The sequence below is a fragment of the Pelophylax lessonae genome, assembly GCF_965119305.1.
Source record: "Pelophylax lessonae genome assembly, chromosome: 6".
Classification (NCBI taxonomy): domain Eukaryota; kingdom Metazoa; phylum Chordata; class Amphibia; order Anura; family Ranidae; genus Pelophylax; species Pelophylax lessonae.
In genome coordinates this window covers 244,619,173-244,633,409 of record NC_138773.1, presented here as the reverse complement: position 1 = coordinate 244,633,409, position 14,237 = coordinate 244,619,173, and the positions used below count along the sequence as shown (strand labels likewise).

The following is a 14,237-nucleotide window of genomic DNA, read 5'->3' as shown; positions in this document are numbered from 1 at the left end:
GGGAGCACATAACCAATATTAAAAACGGCTTTCCGAAACACAGCCTCTCCAGACATTACCTAGAAGTTCATCACAAAAACCCTGAAGGGTTAGTCTTCTATGGTATAGATTCGATTCAGGGACACTGGAGAGGTGAAAAAAATTTCTCAAAATGAAACTAAGTGGATATATCTGCTCGATTCACTTCAACCCAAAGGACTTAACCTGGATATAGACTTAAATTGTTTTATTTCTAATTTTTAATATTCAGTATATTTATATTTTAAACATTTTAACAATAATAATAATTTTTAGACTTATTTTAACACCAGGTCTAATCCCATGGGTTACTTAACCTTCTTCCTCTGGTTGAGATCACGGGATTACCCGTCAATTAGACAATACATCTGTAGGGACCACCTTTAGATATCTTTGACACACCTATTGGTGTTCTCTTCCTTCCTAACCCTCATTTTTCATGGATATTCAATAATTGATTTCTGATGGGAAGGTGTAATTACCAATCGTGTTTTTCCCCTTATTCATTCCTCTATTTATTTATGGATAGATTTTCTTCCAATGGGATGGGTACTTTATCCCCAATAATTATTTATGAGCCATTACCTACTGCATTATATAGTTAGTCGTTTATTTATATTTATCATTTATTATATGCTGCTGATACCTACACCTCTCTCTTCGATTCCATACTGAGTACAGTCCCTCATATAAAGTTACTAGCCCTTATTATACTTTGAATATGTACTAGCTAGTTTGTACAATTTAGGAGTTGATGCTGGTACACTTAATAGTACTATTATGTACACACAGGAACGTTTATATACCATATCATTTAATTTTATACCTATATTTATTTTTTTATCTATCATCACTATTATCATTTTTTAGTTCACATATCAACCTATTTCTATATTTAGCAACCAATATATATATTCATTATTTTTATTATTTATACCCTTTGATTGGGCGTAAGGTTCATATTCACGTGTATATACCATACTATTCAATTTTTAGTTCACATATTAATCTATTTCTATATTTAACAATCAACATATATATTCATTATTTTTTTTATTATTTATACCCTTTGATTGGGCGTAAGGTTTATATTCACATTTTCCTATATTCACTTTTATAAGCATTATATTATTCACATCTGGGATGATCACCACTAGTTTTAATATTATATGTCATGTACATGTCACTGTGTTTTATCTGATGATGCATTTCTTTGAATAATATGGTAAACAGACTCGATACCAAAGCAGGCATTGTCCCAATATTATTGCATTTAGTGGGAACAAGGGAGGATTTGATTTCCTTATAGTCCGTTTTTTTCTTCCTTTTTTCCTAGTTTGGATATGGCACACTGCATACTTCTTTAGGTAAGAAATGTTCATCTCCGGAAGTTTAGTTATGCAGCCGTGTGTATGCAAATCCACCAGCTTAAAGATACGCAATTCTACCCGGTAACAGCGTGCGCTATGGTTTTCTCCTATTGGACGTTGCATACGGCCCTCCGATTGGAGCACGCATTAAGTCCCGTTTACCATATTGGTATAAAGAGGCGGAGATGGCGTGATGACGCTACTCCTGAAGACGTCATCACGACGAAACGTACGTAGAGCGTCATCGCGCCACATCCGCCCAAGTGGAACGCACATCCGCCCCGTGGAACGCACGGCGTCCCGGAAGTGCGCAACTATTGCCGTTTTCATGCCGATTACCCTCTTTTTGTTTGTGAGTACCTATTTTTTAATTCTAATAAAGCAATTTTAAAAAGCGGTACTACTCTATGTGAGCCTTCTTCCCCCATATACACCGGTGCACCTGTGGACCCTAATGCCAAGGACCCTGGTACGCAAGACTCGGGCAGAATATTGGACCACCCAATTACTCTGATAACCGGAGAAGGGGACCCCAGGATTATATATCCAAGGCCTGATACCCCTGTAGGGGTGAACAGCTCTGGTGAGTGCGGTCCAAGGGGTGCGGGGAGCACTGAATTGTCACTAACATCTGAGCACCTCCAAAATATTCGCTGTTAGAGCACCTGCACTCAAGTCACTTTTCTGCTCCCCTATTTCAGGAAGGGTTCTTTCCCATTGTGGGACCACCCTCCCTTTTTTAGGTTTTTGTTTCAGTTATTACGGACTTACCAATACTTGGACTATTGTTGCCATAAGATTTGTATATCTATCTTTTACTCAGTTTTATGTCATATATGATGCCTTTTATTGTATAGTTACAAGGTTCCAGATTTTCACAGTTCATTTAAGTGGATCCAACTGATTTTACGTTTTTCATTTAATTTCCTTATTCATCGTTCAGACATCACCCACATTTTATATTTTTACCCACATCCTATTTTTTCACCCATTTCTATATAATTTTATATATTTCCTCACGGTTTTAGCACTATTAGAAACTTCTCACAGGATTGGATCCCCTACATTATTGCACTCACCACATAATTTTACTTGTCACATATATGATGCACTTGACACTTTATTAATTTAGAATCCACAGTGGAGATACATATTGAATACATATTTAGCATCGTTGTTGGACATACGGAACCATCAGTATACTTTGGCAGCGCCATACACCTTCTCTTTATTTTTATTCTTACTATATTTTCAGGAATATAGTGCACAGGTGGGCTGCAGCCAGTATCAAATACTTTATTGGAAGCCTAAAATTATCCTAAGCGCGGATTTTTTATATTTCATTCAGCAAATTATATCACCTGTGATGTATTTCAGTTATCTTGCAAACCTGGCCTGTTAGTGGGCCCTGAGGACCAGGGTTGAGGACCACTGCTCTAAATTATTCAATACACATAGCTCTGACTTATTTCAAAGAAATGAGGTATATGAAATATTAACCGTAAAACCAGAAAAGTCTCCACAGGTACGCCTGCCGGCCCATGGGAGAAGCCTCAAGCAAAAGGAAGGGTGCAAGCAAAACACAATGTTTTACTGATGTGATACAGGTCAATGCTGTATATGTATAGGCCACATAAGGTTTAGAAAGTTTACCGGCCGCACAGGGTTGGGTGTACAAGAGGTTCCCCCATCATCACACAGACACTTGAGTCTGAGTAAAAAGACCTCCACCTATTACCACGGTATTACAGGCATAATCCACAGATTGTAAACAACAAACAAACACAGGGGCGCACAGGCCTAGTGCATTATCCTTTGAATGGTTTATTTAAAAGTATAAAGATTAAAAATACTCACAAACGAGTTCTTGTTAAAAGCATATCACACAAGGAACGCAGTCCTCAGTAAAGGGATCAGAGGGTGAGTTGTGCCTTGGATTCGTGAAGGCAAACGCGTTTCGAGGCTTAGCCTCTTCCTCAGAGCCTCAGAGTTTGTGAGTATTTTTAATCTTTATACTTTTAAATAAACATTCCAAAGGATAATGCACTAGGCCTGTGCTCCCCTGTGTTTGTTTGTTGTTTACAGTGTTTCCAGACTTCCCTGGTCGTGTAAGGGGCAGCAAGGCCATAGCATTCCTCCTGGGTTGTTGTGTCCACAGCTCCAGAAACAGTGGAAAGACTATAGTAAGGTGGATTAGAGACTACACCACTCTGAGCGCAGGCAACTGGTGCCTTGCACCATAAACTTTATGTATAATCCTCAGATTGACCTGTGCTCCACACAGATGTACACATTTCAAAATTGACAACTGCCGTGAAGGAGCAGAACCCCTACACACTGTATAGTTTGGGAGTAGGGTCTGCCTGCAGCCATGTTACAATGTTCTACCCTAAATATTGGGTCTAACATGACTAAAAAAAGGGGAGTTACCCATCAAGGCTGTATGTACTGTATATGATATGTTTTGTACTTTTGCTAGTAAAGTTTGTTCACACAAATGTAAGAATCAGTGTGGCAGTCATTGATATAATCGAATTGGCTTAGCACTTGGTTCCATCCTTTTTGAGGATCGCTACCCATTGGAGAGCTGGTTTGCAGAATATTACTGATTGCTGGTTTGTTAAAGCGGATCTTCCCTGCATCTGAGCACCACAAACCAAAAACATTATTTAATTAATTTTTGATATTCAAAGGAACCCCCCCCCCCCAACCATCCATCCATGTCTCCATGTTTTATCTTATTGAGAAATCACTTTGAAAAACAACCCCCTAGCATTTCTGGCCGTGGCCATCTTGAGTAAGGGCAAAGGATGAATGTAGCATTTACTTCCTGGAATCCATCTGCCGTTAGCCCAGGCATGCAGGAGAGTGTGCTTAGCTGAGAAAACCCATCCTGAAAACTCCAGGGTTACTTAAAAAGTAACCCAGCTGTTGACCCTCCTGAAGACTCCTGGGATGTATGACATCATTTGCCTTGGCAAGAAACAAGGAGGTAACAGAAAAAATGTAAAAAAACTATGCAGTTCAGTTTTGGGCACCAGTTCACAAAAAGGATATCGGAGAGCTGGAGAAAGTGCAGAGCTATAGGGAAAAATAAGAAGGAACTGAATTTATTCTCTCTTGAGTAGAAGAGATTAAGGGGGGTAGGATCAACATGTATAAATACATAGGGGGTTCATATAGTGATTTGGTAATGAGTTATTCACTTTAAAGTCATCACAGAGGGCAAGGGGGCACTCTTTATGTCTGATTGAAAAGCGATCTAATCTCCAGATACAGAAAGGCTTCTTCACAGCAAGAGCTGTGAAAATGTTGAAAATGTCGGGATTTTCAAGAGCTAGTTCTGGCCGGCTTAGTAGATTGCTTCAACAAATGGCCTGGATTCCTTCCTAAATGTGCATAATATAACTGGATACTAACATTTATAGGTAAAGTTGATCTAGGTAATATCTGATTGCCTCATGGGATCAGGAAGGAATATTTTTCCCCCGCTGGAGCAAAATGGATCATGCTTTTCTGGGGTTTTTCGCCTTCCTCTGGATCAACTGTGGGTATTGGATTAAACACAGTAATAGTAACAGCCCTGTAACCAAATTTTACGGTAGACATTCACACTACAAATTTTACTTTAAAAATGTTGACAATGTGAATATCACTATTTTCCTTCCTTTTCATTTGCAGTACGTAAGAATAATGTATCTCAGAAAGAAGCTATTACACATTTAATGCTTTGAAATTCTGTTTCTAAGAATATTTGTCTGTGTTTTTTTTTTTTTTTTTAAATGTGTAATGCTGGCCATACACATATAGATTTCCATTTGGAAATTTTCTTTTTTGGAAAATTTGTTTGATTTTATAATTGTTAGTGGGGTCAAATCGATGTCTGTTTTCGACTGCAGTGACAGGAAAATTCGAAGGGGTAGGAAGGAAAACTTTTCTCGAACAGCGAGTTTTCAAGCAGTGAAATTCCATTCTTTTAACCACTTGCCGACCAGTCACTGGGACTGTACTGCGGCAAAGTGGCTCGATTCCGTCCAGCGACGTAGACCTACGTCGCTGGACTCCTCCCCTTCTGGGCGGCGCTCGCGCGCCGCCGGAGGCTCGCTTCCGCTGTGTTCAGTCACAGCGGGAGTCGGCCAGGGGAGGAGCAGCGGCGATCGCCGCCGCTCTTCCCCGATCGTCGGGGAATCGTGTCTGGAGATCCGCCCGCTTGTGTAAACAAAGCGGGCAGATCTCCTAAGTGACAAACAGAGACAGATTGCAGGGTTCAGCATAGCTGAACATGCGATCTGTCCCTGTGTCACTCAGTCACCTCCCCCCACACACGTTAGTAAGCACCAGGCATTCATTAACCCCTCCCTCTCCAATAAAGTTAACCCCTTCCCTGCCAGTGTCATTTTTACAGTAACAGTGCATATATATATAGCACTGATTACTGCAGTAATTTCACTGGTACCCCCAAAAGTGTCAAAAATGTCAGTCAAGGGTCCGATCTGTCCGCCGCAATGTCGCAGTCCCGCAAAAAAAAAAAAAAATCGCAGATCGCCGCCATTACTCGTTAAAAAAAAAAAAAAAAACACCACCAAAAATCACAGAAATCTTTCCCTTCGTTAGTAAACGCAAGAACTTTTGTGCAAACTAATCAAAATACGCTTATTGTGATTTTTTTTTTTACCAAACATAGGTAGCAGAAAACAAATTGGCTAAAAATTTAAAAAAATTTAGATTTTTACATTTTTTTGGAGGGGAATTTCATATAAAAAAAATGTGAAAAATATTGTTATTTTTTCAAAATTGACGCTCTTTTTTTGTTTATAGCGCAAAAAGTAAAAATCGCACAGGTGATCAAATACCACCAAAAGAAAGCTCTGTTTGTGGGAAAAAAAGGATGTAAATTTAGTTTGGGTACAGCGTCGCACGACCGCGCAATCGTACAAAAATATATACCTGTATTGCCAGCATAACTGTTTCCTGGTTGCCTGCCCATAGCAAACATTTTAGCTTCCAGTTATCATTTGTTGTAGTACTGATTGTCATTAAAGCCTGTTTGTTATGGATTATTTCTCAGACCCATTGTTGTCTTCTAAATATGTTCAGAGTGTTGAACCTGCTGTGTTTTTGTCTTTCCTCAGGTGAACAGGTTCTGCTTTCTGACAATGCATCCTGCCTCGCTGTCCAGGTAATGATTTATTCTTTAAATCTTCATTCCTGTGCTCTGCCTTGTTAAAAATCTGCAGCCGTGGCCCACAAGTGACCCCATTTCAAGTTTTTAGCCAAATCCAACTACCTCTCTTCAGGAGATCCATGAAGCAAATCTCATCTAACGTAGACCATCTGCTGGAGTGCAAACTGTCTGCTGATACTGGTCTTTAACCACATAATAACCACCGTGTATGTTTGTTTATATGTATGTACAGCGGATAAAATAAGTATTGAACTTGTCACCATTTTTCTAGGTAAATATATTTCTAAGAGCCGGTTCATACTGGGGCGACTCAAAGTCTCCCCGTCTTTGAGCCGCCCCGTGCAGCACGACTTCATTGCGGCTTGCAAACGACTTATATAATAGAAGTCAATGCAAGTCGCTCCGATGTCGCCCCAAAGTAGTGCAGGAACCTTTTTCTAAGTCGGAGCGACTTGAGTCGCTCTGATTAGAACGGTTCCATTGCACAGAATGCAGCATGACTTGTCAGGCGACAAAATCACCTGACAAGTCGTGGCAGTGTGAACTGGGACTTAGGGTGCTATTGACATGCAATTTTCACCACATGTCAGTAACAACCTATGCAATCCATACATATACAGAAACCAAAACAAATCAGTTCAGTGTAATAAAATGGAATGGCACAGACAAAAAGTTTTGAACACGCTAACTGAACTTTATTTAATACTTAGTTCAAAATACCTTGTTGGTAATGACCGCTTCAAGACGCCTCCTGTATGGAGAGACCAGTGGCATGCATTGCTCAGGTGTGATTTTTGGCCCATTTTTCCACACAGTCTTCAAATCTTGAAGGTTCCGTGAGCTTCTTCTATGAGCTCTGATCTTTAGTTCTTTCCATAGATTTTCTATTAGAATCAAGTCAGGTGATTGGCTGGGCCATTCTAGCAGCTTTATTTTCTTTCTTTGAAACCAGTTGAGAGTTTCCTTGGCTTTGTGTTTGGGATCATTGTCTTGCTGAAATGTCCACCCTCGTTTCATATTCATCATCCTGGTAGATGGCAGCAGATTATCAGCAAACTGGTCTTGGTACATTTTTCCATTCATTCTTCCTTCAATGATATGAAGTTTGCTAGTACTGTGTGCTGAAAAACAGCCCCGCACCATGATGTTCCCACCTCAAATCCTCACTGTTGGTATGGTGTTTTGGGTTGATGTGCATTGTGCAGTGCCATTTGACCTCCACACTTGTTGTGTATTATGGCATCCAAAGAGTTCAATTTTGGTCTCATCTTACCAGACTATAGTCTCCCAGTATTTCACAGGCTTGTATAAATGTTGTGCAGCAAACTTTAAATGAGCTTCAACGTTCAGCAATGGAGTCTTGCGTGGTGAGTGTTCATACAGGCCATGGCGATTAAAAGCATTACTTTTACTGTTTTCTTTAAAATAATTGTACCTGCTAATTCCAGGTCTTTCTGAAGCTTTCCACAAGTGGTCCTTGGCTCTTGGACAGCTCTTCTGATAATTCTTTTCACTCCCCTATCAAAAATCTTGTGAGGAGCACCTGGTCATGGCCGGGTTATGGTGAAATTATGTCCTTTCCACTTCCGGATTATGGCCCCAACAATGCTCACTGGAACATTCAGAAGTTTAGTAATCCTTCTGTAACCAATGCCATCAGTATGTTTTGCAACAAAAAGGTTAGGAAGGTCTTGAGGGAGCACTTTGCTTTTACCCATCATGAGATTTTTCTTGTGTGACACCTTGGTAATGAGACACCTTTTTAACAGCCATCAGTTGAGACTGAACCAGCTGATAATAATTTGCACTGACAAGGGTCAGGATTGCTTTCTAATTACTGATAGATTTCATCTGGTGTCTTGGCTTTCCATGGCTTTTTGCACCTCCCTTTATTAATGTGTTCACTACTTTTTCCCTGTGTCATTCCATTTTATTACACATAACCTAATTTCTGAACTGATTTGTTTTGATTTCTTTGTATGTATGGATTGCATCGGTTGTTACCGATGTAGTGAAAATTTCATGTCAATACCACCTTCAGAAATATAGATACCTAGAAAAATGGTGATGTGTTCAATACCGCGGCTCCAGCCAATCAGATGGCCGGATGCCGCGATCCCGGAAGACGGGCGACTGGACATGTCGCCCCTCATACAGCTAAGCGGACGGCAGGGGCTCGTTCTAAGGTAAGTATTTCATAATGAGCTAGTATGCGATGCATACTAGCTCATTATGTGTTCCTTTTTCCGGTCGGAAAAAAAAAAACATTTTCGTATGGGTTTACAATCTCTTTAATTTTAAATCCAACTACTTTGTAGCATCCGGTGCCGGACCTTCCGAGCTTAATGCCGGAACTGAGGGCTCCCGTGCGCATTCGCGGGAGGGGCGCCATTGCGGCTCTGGCCACTCACAGCGCCGGAGCCCGCAAACCCAAATAAAACTGGGCGCTGCTGGAAGGGCTTTGTTCTAAGGTAAATATTTCATAATGTGATAGTATGCGATGCACATTACGCCATCGTCTTGCAGGGTTTTTTTTCAGCGGTTTACTACCAATTTAATAATGACCACTGCTAGGAGTTACAGGATGGTATCAGACACGATGTTTGTATCATTATTGTACACCCTCATGGAAAAGGAAAATTAAACAGGGCTGTATCTCAATAAAACATTGACATTGAAAATGTAATAATAAAGTTATTATTACTGAGTTGTATGTAATTGCCTCTAAATTTACTGTATAATAAAACCCCTGTCATCCTATGCAGGTTGGCTAAAATTTCCAGGCAGGCTGAGTGGGAGTTCATATTCTTTCTGTTGAAAAGCAACAATATAGAGCAGGGATAACCAATACATAATCGCATTGGCTGCTACCTGAAGTTCTGACAGTATCATTTTTCAGGCACTGGGATGGGGGGGGGTGAGAAAGTGAGGGAATTGTTCAGCATAATGTTTCTGTAGGAAGAGTTAAATAATAACTGTAGGCTTAGAAAATGGCGTCTTCTTTCATTATAGAACCCAGACACTACCTTTTATAGCAGTGAAGGCAAACCTTGGCACCCCAGATGTTTAGGAACTACATTTCCCATGTTGCTTAGTTACACTGCAGAGTGCATGAGCATCATGGGAAATGTAGTTCTAAAACATCCGGGGTGCCAAGGTTCACCATCACTGCCTAATTGGTAGGCAGTGCCCAGTGCGGTTAAAACTAGAGTTTCTCTTTAAGGTTTACTGGAGTGCTTTTTCTTTTAAAGTGTTTTCCTCCTGCCGTGTGCATTATTTCTACGGATGGTCAATGCAGCATTGTTTATTCTCATTACCTTACACCATACATTATTAATATCTGGACATTTAACCATGTACTGTGTCTAGCCTTCCCTACGTACCCAATGTTTGAATGAAGCTGCATAATGGTTTTGTTGGCCTGTTCTCTTTGTATTTCTATGAGCTGTCTGTGGTCTTTTTATCAACTTTTAGTCCCATCAGTCAAAGTTTAGGCCTTATGGTCTTCAGTCCTAAAAGACTCATGGGAAGGCCATTAGTCTCTCACTCCCCGGTGCTCAGTGCCTTATTTAGTTTAGTCTGAGTTCATTTCATCCTGAGGTCATCTTTTTACTGATGCAGCAGTGAGAGTATAGCAGGCAAAATCCATACTAGAATAATTTTAAGCTTAGACATAGACTGTTATTTGTGATTTGGTGTCAAGGAGATTGCAACTGCTGTGTAGCAGATTATCAATATTTCAGATGTGTCTGTAGCAATAAAACCCCAGGCTGTAGAGAAAATGTCATCAAAATTCACATACAGTCTCGGAGAGAATAGACCATGTAGGAACGTTCGGTTGTAGCACAGATTCGATTCACTTACAGTTACGTTGTGAGAGGTGCTGAATGATAACTAAGCTTTCCATGAACTTTTAGGCTTTATGCACACTGGACATCAAAAACGCAGATTTTACAGATTTACAGATCTGTAAAAAAAAATTTACAGATTTTTTTCTGTTCCTAAATGCCCCTCTGATACCCTATGTGTCCATGCACACCTAGGTGTAAGCTTAACTACTTCAGTACTGGGCACTTTCACCCCCTTCCTGCCCAGGCCAGTTTTCAACTTTCAGTGTGGTCGCACTTTGAATGACGAATTGCGCGGTCATACAACACTGTACCCAAATTATTTTTTTTGTGTTTTTCATCACACAAATAGAGCTTTCTTTTGGTGGTATTTAATCACTGCCGTTTTTGTTTTTGATTTTTTGCCTAAAAGGTTGAAAAAAAAAAGTTTTTCTTAGTTTCTATCATAAATATTTGTAAATAAGTAATTTTTTTCTCCTTCACTGATGTGTGCTGATGGGGTGGCACTGATGAGGAGGCAGGAATATGCAGCACTAATGGGCACTAATAGGTGACACTAATATGCGGCACTGATAGGCGGCATCTATGGGCAATGATAGGGGGCAGTGGTTGGCACTGAATGGCATAACTGATGGGCACAGATTGGCCTCATTGATTGGCACAGACTAGTGTCACTAATAGGCACAGACTGGCGTCACTGATGGGTGCAGAGTGGCATCACTGATGGGCACTGTTGGGGCTGCATTGTAATCAGGGCACTGATGAGCAGTGCCCTGATTACCTTTACATGTATTCCCTGTGAGGAGATGCCACTTATCAGCTCTCCTCCCCTCACTCTCTGTCAGTGTGAGAGAGAAAAAGCTGATAAACGGCACCTCCTTGTTTAAATTTGACACAGCTGACCACATGGGTAAAGAGCTGTGGACAAGACTCTTTGCCAAGATTGGAGCCGAGCTGTGTCCCAGGAACACGGCGCACCCACGATCGCAGCTTAACTGGGCGCCGTCATTTGACATCGCCCCAGAACGAGAGCCGCACATCTCCGCCTTCATTTGACAGCGGCTGGGCGGCACGTGATTAATAAATTGTGTTAAACAGGTGTTAAGTTGTGTTAAGCCTTATCACAGTGAATCAGGGTGGTAATTCCCTAGAGAGGTGATCCCCAAGAAAAAGAACCCCAAGAAGTTTTTTAAGTATATAAACAGTAAGAAAGCGAGGCCAGAACACATTGGCCCCATAAAAGATGACAAAGGAAATATGGCCACTGAGGACAGAGAAAAGGCGGAAGTGTTAAATAATTTCTTCTCTTCAGTCTTCACAAAAGAATCGGGGGGCTACGCAAACCTAGCTTGTAAGGCCGAACTAAATAATACACCTCAGGAAGTGCTGCCATGGCTAACAGAAGATAGACTTAAAACTAAACTAGAGAAACTTAACATAAATAAATCACCGGGACCGGATGGCTTGCACCCAAGGGTTCTGAAAGAGCTCAGCCAGGTGATTGCCAGACCATTATTCTTGATCTTTAAGGATAGTTTACAGACGGGTATGGTGCCAGCTGATTGGAAAAAAGCCAACGTGGTACCAATATTTAAAAAGGGGCCGAGATGTATCCCGGGTAACTATAGGCCGGTCAGCCTAACATCTGTAGTCTGCAAGATTTTGGAGGGGATGTTAAGGGACCACATACAAGACTTTAGTAATGAAAATGGTATTATTAGTAGTAATCAGCATGGATTTATGAAAAATCGTTCTTGCCAAACCAATCTATTAACCTTCTACGATGAAGTGAGCTGCCACCTAGATAAAGGTAAGCCGGTGGATGTGGTGTATCTGGACTTTGCAAAGGCCTTTGACACCGTTCCCCACAAACGCTTACTGTACAAACTAAGGAAGGTAGGTATGGACCATAGGGTGAGTACCTGGATAGAGAACTGGCTCCAGGGGAGAGTCCAGAGGGTGGTGATTAATGGGGAGTACTCGGATTGGGCGGGTGTGGAAAGTGGGGTCCCCCAGGGTTCTGTCCTGGGACCAATCCTGTTTAATTTATTCATAAATGATCTAGAGGAGGGGATATCTAGTACAATCTCAGTATTTGCAGGTGATACTAAACTAAGCATGCCAATATCTTCTATGCAGGATGTGGAAACCTTACAAGCGGACCTGAACAAAATAACGGGGTGGGCAACTACATGGCAGATGAGGTTTAATGTTGAAAAATGTAAAGTAATGCACTTGGGGGCCAGAAACCAGAAAGCAAGCTACTCACTAGGGGGGGAACCTCTGGGTGAGTCTAGGATGGAAAGGGACCTGGGGGTACTGGTAGACAACAGGCTTGGCAGTGGCATGCAATGCCAAGCCGCTGCAAGCAAAGCCAACAGAATACTGGGATGTATAAAAAAGGGGATTCACTCCAGAAATAAAGAGATTATTCTCCCACTCTACAAGACTCTGGTCCGGCCACATTTGGAGTATGCTGTCCAGTTCTGGGCACCGGTCCTCAGGAAGGATGTGCTGGAATTGGAAAGAGTCCAGAGAAGGGCAACAAAAATAATTAGGGGAATGGAGGACATCAGCTATGAGGAAAGACTACAAGCACTGAACTTATTCTCTCTGGAGAAGAGACGATTGAGGGGGGATATGATATCAATGTACAAATACTGTACTGGCGACCCTAGCATATGGAACAAACTATTCAGAGAGAGGAGATGCAATAAGACACATGGCCATTCACTAAAACTAGAGGAAAGGCGGTTTAACCTTAAAATGCGTAAGGGGTTCTTCACTGTAAGAGCGGTAAGGATGTGGAATTCTCTTCCACAAACAGTCGTATCAGCTGGGAGCATTGATAGTTTCAAAAAACTATTAGATGGGCACCTTGGAGACCACAACATACAGGGGTACACAATGTACGGTTAAAAGCAAACACACACACATCATAGGTTGAACTGGATGGACTGATGTCTTTTTTCAACCTCACTAACTATGTAACTATGTAAGGTGTTTAATAAACTGTGTTAACTAAGGTGGGAACCAAATAGCTCATCTCTTCACTTTACTGTGTTGGCTACAGTGTTAGTATAGGAATTTACCTGTTTAATAAACTGTGGAAGCTCAAAAAAGTCTTAACACCGGTGTAAACTTGGTGTTAAATCCCCTGTGTGATTCATTTGTGGGCATGGTATGAATGGTCACAAACCGGATCGCATGGTACAAAGTTAAGTTACACTGCGGTTTAAAAAGTAGTGCTTTTTTTTTTTAGCCTATTCAGGGCTGGTTCATACCATGCCCACACATGAATTGCACAGGAACGAGCTGTGCGTTCCTGTGCGATTCACATGTGGTTCTGCGCGGTGTAATTTTATCCCATTCATTTTTAAGTTATTGGTGTTAATCTGGCACCTTGTGCTCATTTCTTTCTTTTCTGACAAACCCTATTTAACTGGCAGCCAAACTTTCCAGTTGTTACTGACTTTGCAAGATGGTGAGCTGTTCTAAAGTGACTGAAACCCCCTGACAGCAGGTTGTCCAGATGAAGGCCAAAGGGATGACCCTTTTAGCCATGGCAAGAGTTCCAAAGTTTGACGTTCCAAACCAGTGATTTCTAGAATATTGCATCTTTACAACGTCACAAACTCCCCAAGAAGGCTGGTCGTCCACAAAAGACCAATGCAAGAGAAGACCGGATAATGTGAAGAATCTCAATAGGCAGTTGTTTCAACACTTCAGCTGCGATTGCTCTCCAGTTCAGCGCTAAACAGAGTAAGGATCTGTCTCGTCATACAGTGTCTCTCCGTTTAAGAGAATTTTGACTGA

The 14,237-nt window shown here is 41.2% G+C and overlaps 1 protein-coding gene across 2 annotated transcripts in view; it reads left to right on the top strand.

The window, feature by feature from the left end:
* Positions 1 to 14,237, top strand: part of MTX2 (metaxin 2) — a 130,396-nt gene that overhangs the window by 34,478 nt on the left and 81,681 nt on the right. For both annotated transcript variants that reach the window (XM_082262274.1, XM_082262275.1), the window contains exon 3: positions 6,521 to 6,567. In XM_082262274.1, the coding sequence (XP_082118400.1) occupies positions 6,521 to 6,567 (47 nt within the window). The remainder of the gene's footprint in view (positions 1 to 6,520; positions 6,568 to 14,237) is intronic.